This window comes from Phascolarctos cinereus, unplaced genomic scaffold (genome assembly GCF_003287225.1).
Source record: "Phascolarctos cinereus isolate Bilbo 61053 unplaced genomic scaffold, phaCin_HiC Scaffold_1;HRSCAF=81, whole genome shotgun sequence".
Taxonomy (NCBI): Eukaryota; Metazoa; Chordata; class Mammalia; order Diprotodontia; family Phascolarctidae; genus Phascolarctos; species Phascolarctos cinereus.
Window position 1 is genome coordinate 132,425,271 of NW_027555514.1, and position 27,326 is coordinate 132,452,596.

General features: G+C 35.7%; 1 protein-coding gene across 2 annotated transcripts in view; it reads right to left on the reverse strand.

The window, feature by feature from the left end:
- The window catches only part of FOXP2 (forkhead box P2), a 699,815-nt gene that overhangs the window by 159,480 nt on the left and 513,009 nt on the right, over positions 1–27,326 (reverse strand). For both annotated transcript variants that reach the window (XM_078154200.1, XM_078154192.1), the window contains exon 5: positions 6,920–7,009. In XM_078154200.1, coding sequence (XP_078010326.1) covers positions 6,920–7,009 — 90 coding nt within the window. The remainder of the gene's footprint in view (positions 1–6,919; positions 7,010–27,326) is intronic.

Genomic DNA, 27,326 nt, shown 5'->3' on the forward strand with positions numbered 1-27,326 from the left:
ATTTCAAGCTTATATTCTACTGAATGAGGGGTCAACAACAGAGACAGAGAGAAGCAGATGTAAAATGTACAAAAATAAATAAAATTTTAGGGGCATAGAGAGAACCAAGAAATGGAGAAATCAAAAAAGGTTCCTTACAGGAGGTAGCACTTATACTGAGTCTGGAGGGTAGCCAAGAGTTCCAAGAAGTGGAGGTTAAGAGGGGGAGCATTCCTGGCATAGGGGTAGCCTAGACAAAGAAATGTATAGAAATAGGAGTTGGAATGTCATGTAGGAGGAAGGGCAAGTAGGCCATTTGGATTAGAATGTACAATGTTGGGGGAGGGGGTGACTGGGGGCCAGTGCATGGGGCAAGTGATGTATAATCAGTTTGGAGAGGAGCCAGAATGTGAAGGCTTTTAAATACCCCAAAGAGGTGTTTATATCTTAGAGGCAAGAAGGAGCCCTATCAGACTCAAATCTTGAGTCATGATCCAATAGAAAGCCAGAATACATTTTCCCATAGCAGTTTCTTAGTCAGTTGATTTCCAACATTCTAATTTTTCTTCTAAACCCCTACCTTTATTTGGGTAAATTGGCAGTAGTGAGGAAAAACACCACGTATTGCCTTTATCACTCACATGGATTATCAAACATCTATGTTGTCTTAGTTTATCTGTAGGTTGTGTGTGTGTGTGTGTGTGTGTGTGTGTGTCTAATTCCCCCACCTACATGGTAAGTTAAGGCAGGGACCATGTAAATCTCTTACAGTGACTAATTTACATTTATAATAATTTACATCTATAATGCTCCTATCTGTGTCAAGTGGATAACTGTTAAGTGTAAGATATCACTACTTGTGCCCTCCCCCTTCCTCGCCTACAAATATAAAACCATTGTTATGTTTTCTAGTTATGCTTAGGTACATCACAGGGAAAACAGGTGAAAGTGTGGCTAAATATAGGTAGCAGTGCTACAATGTACTTCGTGAATTTTCAAAATGCTCAAATTTGATAATTTACAAGAGCTAATTGGCCCCATCACATCAATTCAGGAGCATGTGTTTCTACTGCTATTCCTTTCCACCTACATTGTCAGAGGCAAATGGCTGTTTGCAGAAATTTCAGTTGAAAAGGCCCTAATACTGTGGCATCCTTGCAAACCTACTACTTCACAATTCCTGTTTAGAAATGTTCTTATAATAACAGACGAAAACAAGCAGATGACAATTCTTGGGTGCAATCTTTGAATTTAATAATTTTCAATATAAATCAATAAACAAGAAACAATATATCTTTTAAAAAATAAAACCCTATACTATTTATTGTGAATTTCTCACATTTGTGGAAAAATGTAAAAACAAAGAAGTAGAAATCAACTATTATTTCTAATTTTTCCTAACCACAGCAGGGGTGGAAAGAGCTATGGAAGTGAAGCCAAAAATTCCAGGTTCTAATCCCACTTCTCTCACTAACTACATTCTTAGCCTTGGACAAATCACCTAATCTCTCTAAGCTTCTTCCTCATCCCTAAAATATATGGGTTGGACTAGATGGCCTGGAAGGTCTCTTCCAGACCTAATTATAGTACATTGGGAAATTTTCTACATAACCTAATTGACACTGCTTTAAATATCTGTTAGGGGAAGGATAGTCTGAGGACTAGGATGAGAAATTTGTCCACCTAATCCCCTCTAGATGAAGAAACGGAAGTCAAGAGAAGTGAACAGGTTTGCCTAAGGTCACACATACAGAGGTACTTAGTTACTGAGAAAGAAACAGAACTCAGGTAGTCTTACTCTCAGTACAGCAACCTTCTACACTGGCCTACATATTAGCTTCTGGTGTTATGTACAAATGTTGGCCCTCCCATACTCATAGTTGAGGTAGAAGATTCCTCTTTCATGTAACTGCACAAACAAGGCTGCCATTGTTTGATTGGTATTTTCAAATAATCCAATTGTATAGCTAGGGCTATTGTGCCCGGGAAGTAGCTCACAAATGCTCAGACAGAAGAGATTAAGTAAGGGTACTTACTGACTTTTTAAAAAATGTTTTTGATACGGAGGTTGTTATATATGCTGCATTTACCCAAATAACAGAATATTTTTAAAAATTTATTTTACATAGAAATCACTCATTCTTATGAGGATGCAAAATGCTCTATAAATGTTAGCTATTCAATTTAGTTTTAGAAGTACTTAAAATGATTTCACAAATTATTTCTCACTTCTCCATAGTGGTATATGGAGTTTACTTTTAGTTGGCAGGGTGAGGTGAGGCATGAGTGATAGTGGAAGCATTATCCAAAACTGGGGTGTGTGGTATTCACATTTTAATACTGATGACTAACATACATAGAGGCAAAGTAATCCCCCCTATGCTTACATTTTCTAATACCCAATTTTAAAATTACCTCAAAGCAATAAACAAAGCTACCGCAGTTTAATAATATGCCACAGAAATGCATATTTGAAAAATAAGGTCGGTATTTAGTGGGCTTCATGCTTTAATTGCAAAAGATATTTTTTGACATGGCATTTTGTCATAAAGCACATCTCTGCTAAAACTAAAAGTAACATATAGCTAATAATAAGCTGATATTCGATAAGTAACAAAGGTTTAATACTCTTAACCAGAAAGGTTAAGATGGCCACTAATTACTTTATAACAAAGAAAAAAAGTCATATAATTTTAGTACTCAAAGGGGCATTAGGGGCCATCTATTCCAGCTGCCCATTTAACAAAGGAAAGTGAAGCCCAGAGAGGTTACCAAGGTCCTACAACCAGCTAGTGGCACAGCTGGGACTAGAACCCAGGTCTCTTGGCTCCCAGTCCAGTGTATTAGAGCATACCATACCTGAAGTCATGGTTTCTCCTATAACACAAAAGTATAACGTAAAATGATAATAATGCTCAGAATGCATATTTCACTACTTCTTATGAAAGATGGAGAGCAGGATGTATTATTATAAGAGGGAATATCTTCAATGAAGGAAGTTAATTACAGTGCTAGAAACTAAAACTCAACTAATATAGCAAAGCAATAGCATTTACCTTAAATTTACGTCTCAGCTCTGCACAGCTGTTGAAGAACCACAAGTCTGCTCATGGCTGAAAATGTAACAAGAACAATAATGCGACCAGTTTTCATACCTAGGCTAAATTAAGTAGATTCTTCAATGGCTAGAAAATTGGCAATGTCTGTAATAAAAGGGTTTATGTACATGTATGTATATATAATCTTCCAGACTTTCAAAATCTGGATTATTTTGCCTTTGTTTTATTTTGTGTGTGTGTTAGTGTGAGCGCGCATGTATGTTTTCCCTTATTTATCACGCCTTACCTAGAAGTTAATTTTTAGAAAGTAGGAACAATTCCACACTCTAATTGGTCACCTCTCCTTATCATTACTCACCACTATTATATTTTCTCTAAGAACAACCAATAGGCCAAAGAAAAGAAACAAACAAAAATATCAGATACCGCCATCTTGAGCTCTTATTGATGCAACATGTTTGCTAGACTACACAGGTAGGAAAATAAGGATGAAACATCTGGCAATATTTAGGCTAATATCAACTCCCATTTACATCACACTCTATTATTCATCAATATGTCATTAATCAATGTGCCTACTGATTGGAACTATTCAATTGGTTTATCAGTTTAATGAATGTACTATGCAAACATGTTTCAAATACAGTCAGATAGCTGTGCACGAAAGTAAAAGCATTCTACAATTGGCCCTCAAGCTTATCAGATATGATGGTTTTCTCTTTCCATTTTGCATAAGACATGCCAATATTCCTAACATTTCCAACACGAAACCCTGAAAAAATGTAAATGAAAAAGTACTAGTAAATCAAGAAAAAAATACTAGGAATAACCTGACACCAGATAATTCTAAATTTGGCCCTAACTATGACAGAAGTCTGAAAAATACTGCATTCAAGTGTAAATTATTAATCCTTTTTAGGGTCTATTTTCTGGTGGCCTAAGCCACTGTGGAAATTATTTTGATGTAAAGCAAAAGTTTTATCTACCTTTCCCTTCAGCTTTTATAAAATAATTATCATTTCAAAGAGGTTTTTCATGAGAAACACATAAAGACTGTTTTGGATCACTACCCAAATTCTTCTAAGAAGTTCCCAGGAGGTCATCTAGAAGGTATGCTGTCTATGAAACCCATTAAAAACTTCCATGGCCTGTTAACACCAAACATCTTGTCTTTGCAAAACTGGAGAAAAGAAATGTTGAAACTTTCTCCATTAAAATCTCAAACTATAATTAGTTAATATGCTTTGTTGGTTATTGAAATCTCCACAAAGGCAGGCTGGACTCTTAGTTCAATAGTTGAGAGCAATAGGGGTGGGAGAAATTATGTTATAATCACATAAAAAGTTAATGAAATGTTACTTTCAAATTAATGGGTAAAAAATATTTAATAAAAAAAACACTGGCCCTTCTTTCTGAGCATAGTGGAAAAATTGTGCAACTTGTACCAAATAGTGTATACGGGAAGTGCAATGTTAAGTATAACCTAACACCCCCATTTGACAACACATGTGTGAGCTAATATAAAATGCCATTAGGTTTTTATTAGACTTATAATCCAGTCCTAACCTGTCTCCAGTTGCCAAGATAGTCAACTCTTCTGAAATACTAGGAAATTAAATGCATATAATAATATTATAATTATCATATATTTTGTTGGGGCAAATATATCATGTTACATTACTTTTAAATTCTTATTCATAAAAACCAGTCTCTACATCCATGAAAATATGATTCATGATTAAGAGTTTATACTAAAATAATAAAAAATAGCTATAACTTTTAAATCTGCACCGAGAAACATTCAGATTAATATGCATCATAAGTGAAACAATGCAAAGCTTTGTATTAATAGCAAGGAACAGAAATAGTTAAACTCCTAAAAATTATTTGCAAAGTATTTAAACATTCTTTTCATAATAACATAAAACAGAATATAATCAGGAACTTCTGCCCCAACATTCTTCATACAAACTTTGGTGCACGTATTATTTCATTGAGCAAAAATTTCCTCCATTTACACCCATTAAGCAATATCTATTCAAAAATTAAAATCTAAATGTTAGAATGATACTATCAAAAACCATCTCCCACAGACTTCTCTTCCCCTTAAACAAGAAATAACGCCACTCTAATAAAGCCAAGTCATTCACTTCTCAACACAGGAACCCAACCTCATGTAACCAGCAATGCTGAAACTCCCACTGAGCCTACATTTGAAAAGGAAGTTGCAATTTTTAAATACCCTACTTCATGTATTTGTCATTAAACATGGTAAAACAGAATCAACGATAAGGTTCTCTTTTAATATTGTTGTGAACCAGTTCTCTTTTATTCCCCTGTTTTTCAGTGACAGCTTGGTTTCTCAGGTATACTACACCTACATTTGAATGAAGATTTCCTTCCCTTAATCTCAAACCTGGGTCTTCCAGACCATTCCATTTCATTCCTGGAGGAAACAATCAAGTCTCTTCTGAAGTTGCACTGAGGATAAGTAATTCAATTGGTTGCTTTATGTAAATGGAGCTGTATTTTACCATTCCCATGTAAATTGCATGGATGACTTTCCTATGTGGAATTTGAGAACTGGGCTAAAATATTACCATTATTGTCACTCCTGCGTTTTATTATTTTTTAGGTGGGGTTGGGGTGCTGGAGAGGATAAAGTAGATCACCACAAAGTTCCTGCCTTTTTCACACATATGAAAAATAATTTGTGGAGAAAAAACAAATCATGAAAAAAAGTTCTTTAAAATTAGGTTGTTTCAGGAAAGTTTCACATTTGGCAAAAATAACATACTGTTGTATTTCAGACTCAGAAAAGAAAACCATATGAGGTTTGTTCCCAAAGAAAATATATTCTCATCTCAAATTCATCTGGGGACCATAAATTTAATCATGTTTCCAGGCACTCTCAGTGGTTTCTGGATTGTGTAGATCAGTGGTCTATAATTCCATGCCACACAAAAACTAAACCCCAGAAGGTACCTCTCAGGAGCCCTCTAACCTACCAACACCGATGAATATACTGAGGATCATAGGATCATTTGAAAACAGTGATCTAAAGATGGGCTATAAACTAATTATATAAAATTTTAGTTTTTTATTGTTAAAGTTAGCAGAAAGTGTTAGAGATTTTTTTGGGGGGTGTTATTGTTTTAAACTCACCAATCTTATAACATGGAAAATCTCTTTTTCAACAATGTTTTATTTAACTACAGATTCTGCCTCCCGAAAAATTATTTGAAACTTGCACAACTGCTGCATCAGGTGGTTTATTAAAAGTTTTATTTTTTAAAATCTACTTAAAATGTTGGCTCTATCATATATGCAAATGCCAAAGTATTTTTTAAAAACACTCCCCCAGGACAAACACACCAAAGAGGGACTACAAAGTAGAATTTTTTTCTAGCTGGAGTAGCAGCAAAAGCTTCTTGGCAAACTTGAGCAGTTGTGTTGGCAGCTGTGGAGTTTTTCTACATTTGTCACTTAGATACAACCCTGAAGAGCTAAGACTGCTTTGTTTTCTTCAACACCATTTTACTGTGACTTTGCTTTCACAGAAGAATTTTCACATTTTAACCTATTTGTGAATAAAGTCCCATGTAAATCTCTCAAGAGAGAGAGTTTTATACAAAGATCCTTTATGGCTATTTAGTCCAAATGTGTTTCCTGCATAAATTTTTGTAGTGAGTGACCTTGTAAACTTCTGCCATCTCCCCTAATATAAAATTATTTCCTTCTCTTGTAAAGAGATAGCAGTTCTAGTTTTGAATTCAAAATATCCTACATATACATACATAGTATTTTTCCTCTGTATAAAACTACATATATACATCTCTTCTTTATGAATTCAGCCCAAAGGACAGGAATGTTTTACTAACCTGCAGTGGTCTCTGTTTATCACTGCCCTTAGGAGATTTCAATCCACTTGTTTGCTGCTGTAAGAGAAGTTGTCTTGCTGCCTGTAGTGCCTAAAAGTAAAAAAGAAAAGTGTCTAAATATTTTATTTAAAGATAAGTTGACCGTTTTTCCCCCAACATTAAAAGACGTCAGTAGAACAAAACTTTACCACCTTTAAAATATATTTAAAAACCCTCCTCATATTAAAATTTTGGATGTACATGTAATCCTGCAGGCAATAAAGTTAATTTGTTTAAAGTGCTTGAAGAGAAAAAAATCATAAATTGCATCAATAGACTCATTTCCACAAGGAACTTGTCTTTTGAGTGTTCAACTAAAATGCCCACTCCCTTGTAAATTATCATTCAATTTGCATTTTCATATTACAATTTTGAAGCAAAAGCAGTAGACTTCAAGTGTTACCGGAAGCTGTAATTAAATTTGACAAATCAACATCAGATTATCTTGAAAGTGAATTAATAAGGATTTTCACCGAAGATTAAAAACACTTTTTTGTACTTACAATTCAAGGGGAAACCTCTCCTTTGACAAAATAAAGTGCAGTTTTAATGCCAAATAAAATTGAGTGGTTTCATTTGCATTCTTAGCAAAATCAGAGAACAAAGAAATTACCACTCAACCAATCAGGTTTGTTTCTGTGTATGACAGTATACCAATCAAAACAGAAGATGTTTTCATTTATTTTTATGTTTTCATTCCAACTCAGCAAAATTAAAACTTAGCATGAGGAAATAATGTAAGCATTTCCTTTATTGGAAAAAAAAAGCAGTTTAAATTAATTTCCTCTATAAAGTTCTTATAGTAAAATAAGTGCTAAAAGAGAGATGCTGAGAATTTTTGGAAAAAAAGGTAAATAAAATGAACTAATTTTAAGAGAGTTTATGACAAATCTACTTCAGTAGTTTATTTCCCCCAAATAACTGAGCTCTGTAAATAAAAGATATATGATTTTCAAATTTTAAAAAACAAAACAAAAACAAATCATTGTACTACTTTAAAAAAAGAAATCACAGTTCCACGAACATACAATGAGATCCTATGAGTTTTTCAGCACAGAGGAAATAGCATTAGATCAATATTCTCTTATGATAATAAAAATTCTCAACTGATAAAGAAAACTACAATTTTGATTAGAATCAATGATCTGGTTTTTAAGATAGTTTCTAGTATCCATGACAACAGTTGCTTTGACAAGATGTGCATATGGCATTACACTGCCAGCTGGTGTGAACAATGTTTGAACTACTACATTGAGATGCTGAGCAAACAGAAAAAGTTGCCACGTCTTAACCCTCAGGGAAGGCAGTCATCCCCTGATCAATTATGAAAAGACAGAGAGAGGGCTGCTCCAGTCTGGCTCCAAGCAAGTTTTCTGAGAAGGCAGGCAGACATAGAAAACCAAAGTAAACAAACTGAATGCACTAGCACCATCTCCTAACAACATTGATTTGTCTGGTACAAGTTTGCAAAACAATACTTTTAGCATTTGGAGAATTTCCCATAACAATCCTCTTATTGTTTTATCATATTCTCAAGTAATTCTAAGTCAACTCTATTGTTACTAAGGCCATTAAATTCAAGTTAATTCAGAACATACATTATTAGAAGTTAGAAGATGAGATCCTAAACCAATATGAATCTTTAAATGTTCCCAAAATAGCTTCTGATCTCTAAAATCAAACTTCATAGTAGTGAGGATCAAAGACTTAGAGTTTGGAAAAAATGTCCCAGTTATCATTCTCCATAATGTATCCCTCTCTTTTTAATCACAGTTTATATAAATGTCATTTGTATTGTCATTGTAATGTCATTTAAAAAGTGAAAAGATCATGAGGCCAGAGATCTAGAACAGGAAAGTACCTTAGAATCAAAGCATCAGAGAAGGATGGAACCTTAGAACTCATCTAGCCTAACTCCCTCATTATATGGATGGGAAAATGGAGGCCCAAAGAGAAACATTAAATGCCTTGTCCAAGGTCATAGAGATAGTAAGGTAGCAGGGCTAACACTCAAACTCAGGTCTTGAGACTACTGGAATATTGATCTTTCCACTGTTACTTTGTTTGCTTCTATATCATATTAAACAGATTGACTGATTTTAGGACTGGATTTGTATTTTCTCATTGCGTTGACCAGTTTATTTTTGGTATGGCATGAGATAAGACCTTTGTTTGTATTTAATTCTGTAGGCACTGTGATCCTTGAAGGCTTCCAATGGAAACACATTAATTTCCATAGGAAAATTCCTGTAGTATTAAAGCTTGGCCCAATTTTAAAAATAACTAGCATCTTAAATGAATGAAAGAAAAAGTATTAAGTGCTTACTCTGTGATAAAGTTAAAATCCACCCATCAAAATAAATTTCTTTTTACAACTGAAGATACCAGATATTTTTTAGCAGACACACTGACAATTGGAATACAAATTTTATTAATTTTATTAAGGTTTGAGAAGTATGAATATTTGAATGTAAAAGACAGTTATTGAATACTTTAATTTTCTTTACATTTTAAATAGTTTAGCAGTTCTTAAATTCGGATCTGAATTATAGCATAGCTCTAGATTCAGCTGATTGCTATTACCATTGAACTTTTAGGACATCACTAAAAGAATGATAGAACATAAGATTTAGAAGGTATCTTTAAAATCACCTGATCCAATAGTTCTTTATGGATGAGAAAACTGCAGCCCCCACAAGATAAATACCTTGCCTGTGATCAGACCAGTAGTTATACAATCTAGAAAGTCTTAACCTTAAAGTATGTACTTGAACACAGGCCTCTGTATTGCCAACCCAGTTCACTTTTTTGCTACCACTTCATTGTCTCATTAGAAGTCAATACAATTAGAACTGAAAAAAAAAAGGGCTGTGTAATAACACAACTAAAGTATTTGTTAGAAAAGATGAGCAAGCAGAGAATTTCAATACTGAAACCCATAATCTAATTCCCATTTACCCGTAGAAGGAAGCATATATTCTTACTATCACAAAGAAATCACAAAAAATCAAGCAGCACAAATCCTTATATGATGTAACTAGCTAAAAAATAAAAGCCTATTTATTCTAAAATATCTTGACTTCTGTATGCAGGCACAGGTATCTTTGAAAAAGAAGAAGCTCATCCATTAATGTAAACTCTTATGAAAAATAAATACTTGCCTCTTTTAACATTCTTTTTGTGGCAATGGAGATTGCCACAAACATACAATAAACATTAGTGACATACATAGGATAATTCTGCAAGATCAGAAGACATGTAAAACTACTAAGGAGAAACCACTGAAAATGCATTTTCCAACAGCACTCTTGCATCATGTGACACCTATTTACCAAAATTCTGGTTAACATTTTAGAACTCTCTTAATAAACAACTACTGAGATATTTTTATCTTCTAGGCAATTTATTACTGGTACTATCATATTTTTAATATTATGATGGCAAACCTTTTCCATCAATGGTATGTAATATAAATTGTTAGATGATTAATTAAGTAAAATATTCATCTTGGAAGACACTTGTCTATGTCAATTTTGTAGCAGAGAAAAACAAACTCCAAGAACCATTCACAAACTTCTCTGTGCCAATAGGATGATATTGTGGCCTAACGCAAATATAACTAAAACAAAAGCCAAGAGATGTTTACAGATTTTCCTATTCAAAATGACTGAGTCTAATTTAAATTAACAGGAGCAAGAGAGAGGTTTCTAAGCCGTCCAAGCCCTATCCAATATCCAACAACACATTTGTTTTGAATTAAAGGGGCACTTTCCTTAATGAAGTTATCTAATTTTAGCAAAACTGAAGAAAAATTTAAAATAGGAATAACAAACATAAGCAATAGAATGGGGTTAAGCTTAAATTATTTGGATAAAATGAATGAAAACATGTTTATAGATTACACCTATAAAATTGCTGGGGTGGAGGGGAACACCACATCCACAGTACAAAACATATTGCTATATATTTATTAGAAATGTTTCTCCTTACAATTATTATGCACTTTTAGCCCTGACTATAAGAAGAACAAAGTTAAAATGTTTCACCCACTATAAACTGAATTCAGAGACCAATATATACCTTTTTATAAGCCTATGAGAGGCAATGTGGAACTGTGGGGAAAGGAAAGCCCAGGCTCTAGAATCAGATAACCTGAGTTCAAATCCTGCTTCTGATGACAGCAACCTGAGTGATCTTCTCACTCAACTTCTCTGAGTCTTAGTTTCCTCATTTGTAAAAAGAGGAGGATTGGACTGGATAACTTTGGAATTTCTTTCTAGCTCTAGAAATATGGTTATCATGCCAGGTCACTAATAAAGTTTCACTAAACACTCATTACCCTGTAACTGTAAACATGTTTGCTAATGGGCAGAGAGAGAACCTTTATCCACATTGCAAGTATTTTAAAATAGCATAACATCTTCTATTTTAAAAAATAAAATGTGGTGTGCAACTAATATATACAAATCATTTCGTTATTTTTCAAAGTAAATTTATGTTTTTGGGGAAAAACAGATGTCACTCATATCTTTTCCCATAAAAATAGGAATGTTTAACCTATCAGCCTGTTGCGTTTAAGACGTTGAAATGAAAAATGACATCTACGCCCATTAATATCTTCAATGTATAAACAGCACAGCGTGACACATTCTTGAGAGCTGAAGGCTACAAAATCTCTCTGGAACATAAATAACAAAGCACTCAGAAGCATATTTGATGTTGATATTCATCTCTGAGAAAAACACTGCTGCCTAGGCTTCTTATGAAAATAGATACAGCCCAAATGGATCTCCTGTAATTGGTTTCAGATAGCGAGGTCAGAAGAAATATGATACAAGAAACTATTATGTGGAACAGGCAAAACGAGAGTGTTTACACAGGCGCTCCCCAGTTGTACTGACAAGGGGTGTATACTTTGTAGATAACCAGGACCAAAAAAAAAAATGCCAGGAGGACTCCAGATTCCTTCTCTTCACACTCACATATTGTAAAATGTAACATTTTACTTTGAATACTGAACAGAAAAACAAGTTTCCAAACAGAATTTCATATATTATAATTATCTACACAAGTGTGAATGATAAAAAATGCATTTCTTACAAAGAACATGTATTCCTATTCAGTTTGGATTTTCTTTGCATTAATTTACTACTAAACAAAAAAGTAATAATAAAAACTGATAAATGTAATATAAAGTCTCATGGTGCTATTTAATAGAAGAAAAATCAATCACTTAGTTGTTGTAACTTGATTTCAAATAGCAATCTGTTGGAATGAAGTGATACATCTATAGTTACAGACCTTTTATTTGATTATGACCAACACATAATTAGGCTAGTCTTGTAAAAGAGAGTAGTGAATTGCTACAAAATATCTTTATAAATTTATTAATCTTTTGTTTCATATCACTAATTCCCTGGGTTTAAAAAATATGTTGCACACAACCACATATCTCATATCGAAAAGTGAAAAACATTAATTTCATATAGCATCATCCAAATAAGTGGTTATTCCATTGGATCTTCTATTGCTTTATGAGACAGTAGAATGAGGCTACCATTGAAGAAATAATATAAATTCTCTATGGTTGAGGATGATGTCTTTTTTTTTTTTTTTGGTAGATCTCCTCTGACACTGCCACCACTTTAATGCATACCCTCCTCACCTCATGCTTGGACTATGGCAATAGCTTAATGATTACTCAAGTTGCTTCCCACTCCAATCCATCCTCCATTTATCTACCAAACTGATCTTCCTAAAGTATGAATGAAATACTCTCCTTCCCTAGCTGCCTTTAAGTCCCAACTAAAATTTCATCTTTGACTGGAAACCTTTCCTCATCTATCATAATACTACTGCCTTCCCTGTTAATTATTTCATATTTCTCCTGTAAATAGGTTAAAGTGTATGTGTTTCTATGTTGTCTACCCTATTAAATTGGGAGCTCCTTGAGAGCAGGGACTGTCTTTTGCCTCTTTTTGTAACCCCAGCACTTAGTACAATGCCTGAAATATATTATATTCTTAATAAAGTTTACTCATTAACTGAACAAAAATCTTACTTCCTTTGTTTTTAATTTATTAATTTTGTTTTGACATATTAATTACCTCTAAAAAAATAAAAATCTCACTGTACTTTCCCATAAAAAGTTAAGCAAAACTAATATAACATTTGTGATCAATACTGCATACATCTTTTTATTCTTATACTTGACCATTTCTTCTTTCTTTTCTTTTCTTTTTTTTTTTTTAGGCAATTGGGGTTAAGTGACTTGCCTAGGGTCACACAGCTAGTAAGTGTCAAGTGTTTGGTCTGAGGCTGGATTTGAACTCAGGTCCTCCTGATTTCAGGGCTCTATCTACTGCACCACCTAGCTGCCCCTTGACCATTTCTTAACAGAAAAGAAGTCTACTTTAAAATAGTCATTTGGAACCAAGAGTTGTCCATTATTTTTAAACAATGTCTTTTTGTGTTGTCTTTTTTAAAAAATATTATTTCCATCATTGAGAATATGGCTGTTCTGTATCAGTTTTTTTTCTTTTTTTCTTTTCTCTCTCTTTTTTTTTTTGGTTAAGTGACTTGCACAGGGTCACACAGCTAGTAAGTGTTATGTGTCTGAAGCCACATTTGAATGCAGGTCCTCCTGAATCCAGGGCAGGTGGTCTATCCACTGAACCACTCTGCATCAGTTTTGTACAAATCCTCCCATGTTTCTCTGGATTCTTCTTATTTATTGTTTTTTTAATGGAACAACAATATTCGATTATACTGACATACCACACAATATGTTTAGTCATTCAACAATTGTTGAACACCTAATTTGTTTGTAGCTTTTTCTTATTACAAATAGTACATCTATGAATATTTTGGTACATATGAGACTCTCTAGTTTTTATTGGTTAGTCTTAGTTCTGCCCTCTTGGACCAAGCATAATGAGTCAAATAATAACATAACAATCTTACAGATATTTGGAGACAACTGTCATGTCTATCCTGAGAATTTTCTTATCCTGTCTAAATATTCCTGGTTCCTTTAATCAATAGATTAATATTTGTACGGCATAGTTTTGAGTTCCCTCATTACCTTGTTCCTTTTTTTTCTGACCTGAGTGTTCCAAGTTTCTCATGTTCCTTCTAAAATGTTTCACTCAGAACTGGACACAGCATTCCATGTGGCCCAACCAGGACAGTGAAAAGTAGGGATTCAGTTCTCCTTATGGCAGTCACTACTGACAGCAGTATAGAAGGAGATGTTGAAGAGGCAAGCATTTGCTGGAACAAGTTAATGAAGGAATTGTAAACGTATGGGATGGAGAAAAGAGGTGGAAATGTTACCCACGGGAAAGTGAAAAGGATACTTCATAATTTGGAAAAGGCGGGGAAGTTGAGGGAACTTTTGCTGGATGATCTAGTCTAAGTAAAACATGAGATATCTGCTCAGAACAGAGAGGTACAGTGCCAGTTTTGTGGGTTTGGAGAGAGTGAATGAATTTTAAAAGAGCTGCTATGAGGAATTCTGTATCAAGTGAACCACAGATTAGTAGGAAGATTTCTGATCAGCAATGAAGACCCAACCGAACTTAGAAGGAGTATGCCACAAAGCATAGTTTTGTGCCTTTTTCTAGCAATGCTCAGAATAGACTAGGAATGAGAACTGGGGGGGGGGGAAGGTGGAGGTTAACAAGTTACATAAAATGGAAGGAAAAAATAAGGGGTTTTTTTGCACATTAATAGCTTATAGTAAATTTTAATAAATTAATGTCAAAGCATAGTGAAATGGATAAATATCTTATTTTTATCTTTTGACTATAGGCTCAGACACTAATAGCTGGAGGGAGCCTTTAAGGTCATTAGGAACAACACCTTCATTTCATAGATGAGAAAATGGAGGCTCAGTCAAGTGACTTGCCCAGGTTCATACAGCTAGGATAAGTGCCTGAGGCAGGATTAAAGTCCAGGTCTTACAGACTCAAGGCTCAGTGTTTTAGCCACTCCAGCATGCTACTTCTTTTTCACATAATATATAAAGTGAGTTTCATGGCATCCTGATACACATTGATACTATGTGTCTACTTTTGGAAAACTGGCTTTTAACCTCAGCTGTAAGCTTCCTCCATTTTCACTTACTAGGAAGGAAAAATACTACTTCACCTTTTTCACTCCAACACCTGACCTGCTCCCTCACTCCCAACCCTAACAAGGACTAATCTCTAAGGATTATGATATTCTAGGCAGGAAGCTGAAGGGCTTGGCAGAGGTGGGTTATGATGGCAGTGCTTCCATCAGTACTTGAAGAAATAGTTAAAACTTTAATACTTAAAGAACAAAAAAAGAATATTAGAAATGAAGAGATAGATAAAAGACAGTAATAGAGAATGAGATTTGGCTTTCTGGAACAGAGTTCAACATAAAAGATGTGTTCCATCTCAAGATGAAGGAAAATTGTCCTGGTCTAATGGCATGCTCATCCGAGTACCAGGGCTAAGAAAGAAATACCAGAAAGCTGACTAGCACAGAAGGTATTTAGGAGAAAATAACTATGAAGAATGATATTTATGACCTCAGAAGTCCATGCAACATTATGCAAAAGGTAGTAATTTAAACTTGGGATGTTTATTCATGGAAGTAAACACAACATTATGGGTAAAACTGAGACTTAGTGGAATAGAGCTTATGACGGAAATGCTACAATAAAAAGGCATTTACCTTCCTCAAAAATAATACAATTGGCAAGATCATTCATCACTGTGTTTCAAGAAGGCACACACTGGTAGGAAGATCTATGAACCTGAGTAAAGTAATGAACATGATGAAGAATATTTGGATAGGAAAAAGGGAAAGAGAAAATGCAGTGATATTTTGGCAGGAACATACTATAGATCATATAGCTAAATGATGGAAAAGGTTATGATGAAGGACTTTTAATTATTTAATCCTCTGCTGTAGGCTATTTTCTAACAGAAGGAAGATATATGATAAACTCTTGACATAATAACTTAAAATTTTAACCTTCAGAAGGTAGAGGAAGTAACAAGAGAAGTTATTATATTGGACCTAATTTTGATCAAAAGGAAGAAGTGAAAATGGTGGCAACTTCAGAAGAAGTCACCATGTCATCTCAAAAACTGTAACAGGCAAGAAAGGGAACATTGAAGTTAGTCTTACATATATCCTAGATTGTAGGAAAATTGATTTCAGAAAGTTCAGAGAAAACAAATATGATTTTTTTGGCTGGAGACTCAAAAAAGCAAGACAGATCCAAAAGGGATAGGAAAAACAAAATTCAAATCACAAATGAACTAGATACATCTACAATGGGAACTATGGTGAACTCAGGCCTAAAAAAGAAATTAAAACAATTTGGAAAGACATACATAAGTAGGGATTAATTTTTTAAGTGGCATCAGGCACATTTCTAAGAAACATCAGAAAGGCAAAAGCCCGTGACCTAATGATTTTGAAAAATCAGTCAAGTGCCACAGGCAGAATATAATCAAATTTCAGGAAAGCATTTGAGAAAGGATTTCACAAGACAAAGTGACATAACTGAAGGGTCTTAGAAGTGGACTGAATAAATGAATGTCAACATGGAGGGAAGTCTCTAGTGGCATGCTGTAGGGAGTTATCATCTGCCATTTTTTGTTCTAAATACAATTATCTGCAACACTCAGTTGGCAAGATAATAACATTTTTTTATTAGATTGTATGAGAATAGAAGTGATAACTGTTGCAATACAGAATTGGACCCTAAACAGTTGGGAAGTCGTGTGGTATGGTACAGTATGGTATGAACTGTCAATCTAGAGACCTGGCTTTAAGTCTTAGTTCCCCCAGTTAATAGCTGCATGACTCTGAGAAAGCCATTTCATCTCTGGGCCTCAGAGTTCTCATCTTTAAAGTAAACTAGGATTAGACTACATAATCTTTAATGTTTCTTCCAGTTCAGACATTCTGTGCTCTTGATATCTTAGAAAATGTGGGTCAAATCTAATTGGGATTTAATGGGGATAAATGTAAAGTCATTCAATGAGGTTCAAAAAAAATCAACTATACATGAAAGGAATGGTAGAAGCAGGGCTCAAAAGTAGCACTGCATATGAAAACAACCTCAGGGTTTTAGTAAATTGCAAACATAATGAGTCAACAGTATGGCATATCAATCAAAAAAGCTAATTAAATCTTAGTTTCTATCATATAAATATATCATCCAGAACAAGTAATTCATTGGTTCTATTACCTACTCCATCCTAGTCAGACCATATTCAGCTCAGGGCACCACGTTTTAGGAAGGATACTGACAACTTATAGCCTCAGTCTGAAAGAAGGTGACTGGGATCATGAAGGGACCCCAATTCATGCTACATGAGAAATGCTGAAGGATCAGGCTCTGGAGCCTGGAGAAGAGAAAACTTGGATTGGGAACATGATCACTATATTCCAATATTTGAAGCATTATTATTTTGGGGATGAATTAGATTTATTCTTTTTGACTATGGCAAACAGAACTATAAACATCAAGTGGGAGTTATAGGGACACAAAATTCTGTCCAACCTAAGAAAGAATATTTTGATAATGGTAATTGTAAACAAATGAAAAGAGGCTGTGTCCTAGTATATGGTGTTTGTCATTATAAGTATACTAGCAAGAGCTAGAAAACCATTTACCAGGGATATACTGTGGAAGGACTTCCTATTTTAGGTGAAAGGTCAGGTATAAATAATATCACTTCAGATTTTTAGAGTTTATGATTCTATGATGAGGACTGCCATCTTGTTATGTTACTGTTTTTCAGCAACAAGGATACATTCTGCATCGATGATTTCACTGGCATGAGGAGCTCTCTGGGAAGGAAACTCTCTTTTCTATCACTGCAGGTTAGCCTTCTTGCCAACAACTTAAGAGTCTTACGATATTGCCTACATCAGTGGTATCAAACTCAAACAGAAATGTGGGGGAGGAGCTCTAAAACCTTACATGAGGATCCCTAGTAAGCACAGCCATATGGACTCAAAAAACCACAAATTAACATTATCTATGTTTTATTATTTTTAGTTTGTTAAATATTTTCTAATTACATTTTAGTCAGTTGGGCCAGATTCAGAAATCTTGCCTTTGACACTTTTGGCCTTAAGCACTAAGAGGTTAACTGACTTGTGAGGGACACATAACACTCTTCTTCTCCCTCTTCCTCTCCTTCCACCCCCCCTCCCACCCACTGTGTGTGGGGTAGGGGTGGGGGGCTTCTTGGTTCTGTGGCTGGCTGTCTCTACATTACACCAAACTACCTCTCCTTTAAGGGATAGTTCCCTCAAATTATAAAGCATTTTTAGGGATTATATCTTTTAGGGGCTTAACCTGCTTCCTTTCAAATATGTATCAATCTGTGTATATGTCATGGAGTTCACTAGAAACAGTGTAGCCAGAGAATGTTCACAAGTGACAAGGTCACCAAGCTACCTCAAATGTAAATGACCAAAAATTAATAGATTCAATAAACAGAAAAATACAATTCAGTTATAAGAACTGGCATGGTACATGTCAAGAGTGTGGTATTAGGAATGACTAAGACCTGGGTTTTAGTTCTGACTCTGACACAAACTAATGTCTCAGGTGCCCAAACAGGCAATTTCTGAATAAGAATTTATTAAGTACCTAAGGACCTACTATGTCTCAGCTGGGGCAGCTAGGTGGTGCAGTGGACAGAGTGCTAGGCCTGGAGTCAGGAATACTTTTCTTCCTAAATTCAAATCTGGTCTCAGCTACTTACTAGCTCTGTGACCCTGGGTAAATCACTTAATCCCATTTGCCTTAGTTTCCTCATCTGTAAAATGAGCTGGAGAAGGATATGGCAAACCACTCCAGTGTCTTTGCCAATAAAACCTCAAATGGGGTCACAAAGAGTCAGACAGAACTGAAAATGACTCAACAACGACAAAAATATCTCTTCCGTAGTGCTAGGCACTGGGAAATGTAGACAAAAATGAAAAATCCCTGAAAGGAGGTTGTATTCTGTTGAGGTAAACAACATATACACATATGCATAAAAATAAAATATACACAAAGTAGTTTGAGGGCGAATGGAAGCTGGGGATTTTAAAAGGCAGAGGTTAGGAAGGAGAGTATATTTGAGACAGGGGAGAGAATACCTTTATAGACACCACATAAGAAGGTAGATTCTCATATATGAATAATAAGATGTGAATAAAATGAGTAATTTGAAATAAGTCTAGAAAGAAGGCTGTAGTCAGATTGTAAAGGGCTTCAAGCATCAAACTGAGGATTTTGTGTTTTATCCTAATGTCAGTAAGGAGCCATTTGACCTTTCTGAGGGGGAGGACATTAGGAACCAGTTGACCTTTTTGAGTGAGGGAGACATTCCTATGCTTTAGGAATATTTTTTGTCAAGCAGTGATGAGACTCTTGGACTAGGATAGTGGCCATATGAGTGGAGACAGAGGGAAAAGATGCAATAAATATTAGGGAAGCAGAACCAAGAGGTCTTGGAAACTGGTTAGAAAAAAGGAGTTTGGGGGAATGAAGAGAATGTCTGTGGTGTTTTGAAGCTGGCTGATTGGCATAGTGAACTGGGATGGTAGCACCCTCAACAGAAATTGGGAAGTTAGGAAGAGGAGTGGAGTTGGGGGTAAAAGATCCTGAGCTCTGTTTGAATGCATTAGGTTTGAGATGCTTATGGGACATCCAGTTGGTGATGACCACCAGTTAATGCAGAACTGGAGCTCAGAAAAGAGAGATGAAAGAGTGGATGAACAGATCTGAAAGTCATTCGTAAAGAAATGATAAATAAGCCTTGGTTTCCTTATCTACAAAATGTGGATAATATTTCCTTTGTATCATGCATGCAAAAGAGATTTAGAATTATAACATAGAAAATGTTAGGTGTTACGTCTATGCCAAATAAAACTTTTACAATTTGGTGTAGCTGCCTCATAAACATTAATATGACAGTGAAAATTAGAAATCTGACTTCATCCCTAGGACTCTTTAACTCTGTCAAGTGGTTGTCTTCCTACACTTTCTGGTTGATATACTATAACAATTCTTGAAGGTCTTTTCAAGACTGGATGCATTTTCCAACAACAGCTTCAAGGTTTTTCTTCCATGTCTCTTAAAACACTGCTGTGCAGCATAAGCTGAATGAGAATGGATGTACTAAAAAAGAATACTGTTTCACTTTATTAGTAAAGGTCTATGTATGAAACAATTGCAATAGCAAACATATAGGGAGTATAACAGTACCTTAGTTTTGTATGGATTAATGAAGGTATAATTTCAATACTCATTCACTCATTTATAATTCAATTATTTACTAATCAACAAGTGCTTATTAAGCACTTACTATGGGCCAGATAATGTATCAAGCACTGGAGATAGAAAAAAAAAATAGTGAAACAGTCCTTGTTCTAATGGAGCTTACATTCTAATCCAAATGAGGAAACAGCATTTATAGAAAAGCATATTAAGAATACAAAGTCCTTCTAGGAGGGAATGTGCTGCAACAGGGAGAGCAGATCAACAAAGCTTTCATGAGAAAATGGTACTTTAGCTAAGTTTTGAAGGAAACCAGAGATTCCAAAATACAGAGATGAAAGAGGAAGAACATTCCAAGAACTAAGCTTGCCTGTGCAAAGAACAGAGATGGGAGCTGGGTGAAGAACAGCAATCAGGCAGCATAGCTAGACCAGAGAACATATGGAGAGAAGCAATTTGTAAGAAGACTACAAGGATTACTAGGAAAAATTTGTTAAGACTTTTAAATGCCAATCAGGAGTTTATAGTGGATCCTAAAGGTAATAGGGAGTCATTGGAGTTTATTGAGTGTGTATGTGTGGTGTGACGTGGCCAAAAAAAATGACTTTGGTAGCTATAAAGAGAATGGCTTGAAAAGGGAGAGATGAGGCAAGGAGACCAAATAGGAAGCTACTGCAAAAGGCAAAGTGAAAAGTAATAAAAGAGAGGGGGACAGATGTGAGCTATGTTGTAGAGAGAGAAAGAAGGTAAAAGCCTATTCTAGGCTCTGTGGAAGATACAAAGACTTTTAGAAGAGACAGTAAAGTTGACAATTTTAAAGATCAAATAATAAGAAAAACTCAGTAACTGTCTATATCTCTGCTTATAAATACTATGCAAGAATCTAACTAATTCAGGGAAATCATTACTATGAAGGTAAGTGGAGGATAATAGTAGCCACACACCTCTCACATTCATTCAGAAAAGGCCTGGTTATGAACAGATACAGAGTGAAGAGAACAAAATCAATTAATAAGCATTTCATAAGTGCTTACCATGTGCCACAGAAAACATTTTATACAATGAAGCAAACAATTTATGACTACAATATATTCTTACAAAGGACCACTACTTCCATGTGGAATCAGGAAGAAGAATAGAATGTTTCTGTGTCTAAATGAGGAAATAGTAGGTGTGCAGGGGCATGATGCTGCAGGGTCTTTATGGTCCCAATTTATGGCAGTCCTTTTGAGATAGAGGTTTTAAACGACATGCTATATATGTTGACGTATGAACTATTTAGACAACTGAGTAGTATTTCATTTCCTTTCAAATACTTTAGCAAGCATGGCATCAGATTTGAGAGTTTTATCATTTATTATGCTTGCTTTGATACTGATTTATCTGATATTAAAAAAAAGGTGGGGGAGAAAAGAAGTAGATAAAATTAATTTTAAGGAAGGAAATGTTTTATCAAACTATTTCATTTATTCTAAAAACTAATTTTATTTTCATATTCAATACACAGGCTTAAAAACTGGTAAAAAAAATACTTGGGAGTAGGCAGAGAAGAGCATTCAGAAAATAAAAAACCTTCACCACCTCACATATGCAGAGGGGTAATTTCTCATCTGGAGAGGAATGATTTCTAAAACAAAACTTTATGAAACAAGACATTAAATAGTTTGAGTCACATGGAATGTTGATACTGTTTGTCTAAAACAGAGTTGAGATAGAGTCCAAATGAGATAAGTCATCATAGAAAGTCAGCAACCCTACATTCTCAAAAGCTCTACACCCTCAGAGGGCAAGATCTGGTAGATCCTACCATACTGAGGAGGCTTCAAATATGGTCTTGGGAAGAGACTCTCCTTTACTGCTTCAGGCCCCACTTGGATACTTATAGAGAAGCACGCCATCAGCAGGTAGGCCACTAAATGATAATTCCTGTGGCTGTGGCAATCTATTAGATTAAGAAGAGTAAAAAATGGTCCCCAGTTCTGTGTGGTCTCTTTCCACTTCTGCATAAGTGATAAATAATGTCATGGGAGTGAAAAGGGGGCAGAAGATCCTAAGGATTATAATTTTTAGATAATCTATAAGTCTTAATTTAATTATTACAACTCTAAGATGTGAGATGTTTTTCCAGTGACTAAAAGGGTGGACAAATGACAAATTCAATAACATCAATACTGATTACAGACAGTATTCTAATTAAGAAAAGAAAATACACCAGAAGACTTCAAGAAATTGCAGTTAAGTTGAAGGACTGCTCACAGGTTCTCCTTGGAGAGGAAAATAAAGGAAGAGGTGGAGTGTTCATCATTCACCCAAAGGCAAACATTAGCATCCTTTCATGGAACACTTGTCATCTCACTCTGCAGTGTTTGAAATCAGCATATTTTAAACACACACACACACACACACACACACATGCACCATGAAGATAATTGCAGTTCGTGAGCCAACATCTGTTCAAAAAAGAATGAAGATGCTGAAAAATTTGATGAATAGTTTGACAAAATCCTCCCAACCAAGCAAACATATACCTCCATAGGATCATAGATTTAGAAATAGGAAGGGCCCCAAAGGTCATCTAGTCTGACCTACTTATTTTACCGATGACAGAAATATGGCTGACAGATTAAATGATGGGCAAGGTAACACAGGTAGTAAGGAACAGGGTTAGGAATCGAACTCAAGTCCTTTAGCTATAGATTTAGCACAGCCTTCCACAGTAGAATGCTAATGTGATAGTCAATGGCAAGGTGGGCATAGAATTGGGATAAAAAATGGATGGGCATTTTGCAACTATGCCCAAAGGGTGATAAAACTGTGCATACCCTTTGACCCAGCAATATCACCACTATGTCCGCATCCCAAAGAAATCAAAGAAGAGTGAAAATGACGTATTTGCACAAAAATATTTATAGCAGCTCTTTTTGTGGTGGCAAAGAATTAGAAACTGAGGGGATGCCCATCAACTGGAGAATGGCTAAACAAGCCGTTAGTATAAGATGGTGATGGAATATTATTGTGTTCTAAGAAATGACAAGCACGATCATTTCAGAAAAACCTGGTAGGACCTCTGTGAACTGATGTGAAGGGAAGGGAAGTGAGCAAAACCAGGGGGAACACTGGACATAGCAACAGCAATACTGTAATGATGATCAATGGTGAAAGACTTAGCTACTTTGATCAAGACAGTGATCCAAGACAATTCCAAAAGACTCATGATGAAAAATGCTACCTACCTCCAAGCCAGAAATGATGACCTATGACTACAGATCAAAGCATACTTTTTTTTACTTTCTTTTTCTTGCTTCTTCTCCAACATGGCTAATATGGAAATATTTTACATGATTTTGAATGAATTGTTGATATCATTGTTTGCTTTATTAATGGGTGGGGGAGGGGTTGAAGGGAGGGAAGGAATCTGGAATTCAAAATTTTTTAAAATGAAAGTTAAAAAAAACTAAAGCTAAAAAAAAAAGAAAAGAAAGTATGGTTTGGGATCAAGAAATTAAATGGGCTAAATAAAGGCTTATTATAGAATTCTAAGAAACCTAAAAGCGGAGAGCCAAAGATCATACAGATGACAAGCACTAGAGTATCACCAAAACCAAAATGCTTGTGTCTGAATAGACAGGAAACAAACGGAAAAGAATAGGTATTAATACCTATGAGATATTAAAAAATGTAGGAGAGGTCTACAGCACAGTGAGTAACTCCTCAATGGCTAAGCCTAACGGGTGAGAACATATAGATAAGTTGACATCTTTACCAACAGATGAAGAATCCATATTTATGAGGTAATGAATTCAATGAAGAGTTGAAGGATAGGTATAAATTTGGAAATAAGTCTACTTGGACTGCTAATTCCATGAAAGCTCAACATGTTGACATATTCACAAAATAAAGTATACTTCTAATTATCACCGATCACAAAGAAGCATGAATAAGAGAAATATTTCAAATCAAGAAAGAACCTCCCCAAATTATAGATTTTTAATTCTGTTACCAGGAAATCCTAAGGATAAAGCTAGAGTTCTGGTCCTTTTGAGAGATTTCCTTGCTCCAGAATACTGCCATATGGGAATGCCATAATTACTCTGGCAGTTTTCACCAAACAATCTAACAAAGCACCACTTTAGTCTTCTGTTACCAATAAGTAGTAGAATAGGTGGTCATAGTTTAATATAAATGGAGGTACATTGGGGCCCATCATTACTATTCCAGAAAATACCACTACCTCAGCCTTCTGTGACCATGGAACTACAGGGTAGATAGGGATGACCACACACACCAAAGTCCCTTCCCTAGTACTTCCTTGAGGGTGTATTCCTGTATCCTCTCAGGAGCTGTCAGCTTTATATATCCCACAAATTTGGCCTATCAGTACCAAAACCCTGTCTAGCACTAAGCATCAAGCTAGGATGAGAGGTTATATGCTCAGTGTACAGAGCATTTTCTCGGTGTACCATCATCCACATACAGTGTAAAGTGATAACAAATGAATTAGCAGTAGGTATGAGTTCAGTTGGCCCCTTGGAACTTGATTAGCAGATATTTACCAGCCCATGTGCTTGTCTTCATCTGCTTGTTTCCTTAGTTTGTAGAGCAAATGATTTGATTCCAACATCTGTCTTCAAAGAAACCTGGGAGGTGGAGGGCCAGACAATTAGCATTTCCCTTGTCAAAAGGCAAGCAAAGTCTCGCCTCTTTCTCATCTAATCCTTTGATTTGGGGTCCTTAGTAAAGACTTCCTTATCCTGCAACCACTCTCCAGTCTCTCACTCCATCCTACTCAGCTTTTCCCCTCCTTGCTACCACTCTGCTCACTCCATCCATCAAAGCCCTTCTCCCGAGTCTCCTCCTGATCTGTGCTGTTTCTTACCACTGTTCCTTCCACAGGACTATCATTAACAAATCTCTTTTTGTTGTAGAGCTCTTCATACTTTTTTCTTTGTTCTTATAAAAACTTGACCCTATCTTGTACATTACGTTAGTTTTATACTGTACCCTCACCCCCTCCCTTCTCCCTGCCCCCATCATCCTCATACTGATGTTGGGCATACTAGCACCTTAATGCTAGTTCTATATCTGTCCTCTGCAGAAATCTCTCAGCCTCTGGGACTGACTTCAGCCTTTACTATAAACATCAGTTTTGTTATAATCTACTGGTCTCTAGATCATCCTCCCTCCTTTATCAAGGAGTTCTGTAGTTGGCACAGTCTTCCTTTCTACTTCAAACTCCGACCATAAGGTGACTTTACTAGAAATGTTGGCATTCCTTAGGATCATGGATCTAGACATGGAAAGAACATTACATATCATCTAGTCCAATCTTTTTATTTTACAAATGAGAAAACTGGGACCAAGGGAGATTGTCACTTATTCTGGCTTACAAAGATGGTAAGCATTGCAAGTAGAATTGGAACCTAGGTTCCCTGAATCTAGAAACAGTATTCCTCTTTATCATTCTGGCCTCATCAACCTCCACAAAGTCTCATGACTCATATTCCACCCTAGCAATCCACAGGGGTGGTCATACCTTAAATTTCACCAGCATCTATAACTGCTACATGCAATTGATTCTAAACTCTAAAATTCCCTTCTGTGATATGTCCACCTGACTCTATCACTGCCTAACTCTTTCTAAACCTTTTCTTTGTCCTCAATGCACCCTGTAGTCTATGCCTCCAAATCTTGTCCTCTCAGACCATCACTCATGTTTTGAGTGCCTATTCCTAATCCTTCACAAACTAGACCCTAGGGTTGACTAGTTCATAGGACCATAGATCACAACATAATACATTTAGTATTAGAAGGGATTTTATAAACTGGTGCCTGAGGTGACACTCCAAACCCATGTTTTCTTACTCCAACTCTAATGCCATCCATTACAATCTGCTGCCTCTAGTTTGATGTCTTCTGCCCACGAATCACTTGACCCCTTGTTCTGTCTCTATCCACATCTTGCCAAACTCCAGCCCCTTGGTTACCCCTAACATCTTTTTTCTTTGTTCCTATTTCCATACTTTTGAGAGACTTGAGGCAGGAATACCAAGAAGAATTATGGTCTCCACTAGAGTAGTGGCTATGAGTGACAAGAAAGATGTATCATCCTATATTTCTTCTTTCTTTGAAAGTGGGCACCTGGGTTAAATAGTGAATAGATTGCTGGGTCTGGAATCAGACCTGAATTCAAATCAAGTCTCAGACATCAGATACTTACTAGCTGTGTGACTCCAGGCAAGTCACTTAATCTTTGTTTACCTCTATTTTCTCATTTATAAAATGAGGATAATAGCACCTACCTTCCAGCGTTGTGAGGATCAAATGAGATAATATTTGTAAAGCCCATAGCACAGTGCTTTTCACATAGTAGATGCTATATAAATGCTAGATGTTGTTATCATCATCATTATCATCATTTTTCAAACTCCCAGATAGAGGGATTATGCTCTTTGCTTCCACTTTATCTCTTATTTCCTTCTCTACCCTTTGAAATCTATCTTCTAATGCCACTATTTGGCTGGAAGTGCTCTCTTCAATCATCTCTTAGCTGATAAATCTGATAGATTGGTCTCTATCCTCATCCTATTAGACCTTTCTGAAGCTGCTTGATACTGCCTGGAATGTTTTCCATTCTCCTCTTAGTTTCTAATCTCATCAGTATGTGGCTAACCTCCACCTAGAATGACCCCACCTCTCTCAGCCTCCTCTCCCCACTGACTGGACGGCTGCAGAGCAGACTACCATCTCCTCCCAATGCCTTCCTTTAGAGAGGGCAGACACTGGACTTTTACACTGACTTTCTTCTCCAAACTTCCTTATTTCAGTTGAAGGCATCACCATCCTTCTAGTCAGCCTGGTTCATCACCTCTGCATCATTCTTAACTCTTCCCTCTTCCTTCACCTGTCCCCACATCCAAACAACTGCAAAATCTTATAATTTTAACTCATCCTTCCTCTTCTCTCCAATGGCATGTTCACTCCTCTAATTCAGGCCCTTACCACTTCTGACCCAGGGAAAAGAATTCTTAATAAAGATTTAAAATCTTCTTTAAAAAATATTCTTAATATATCTCCCTGTTCCTAGTCTCTTCCATGTGT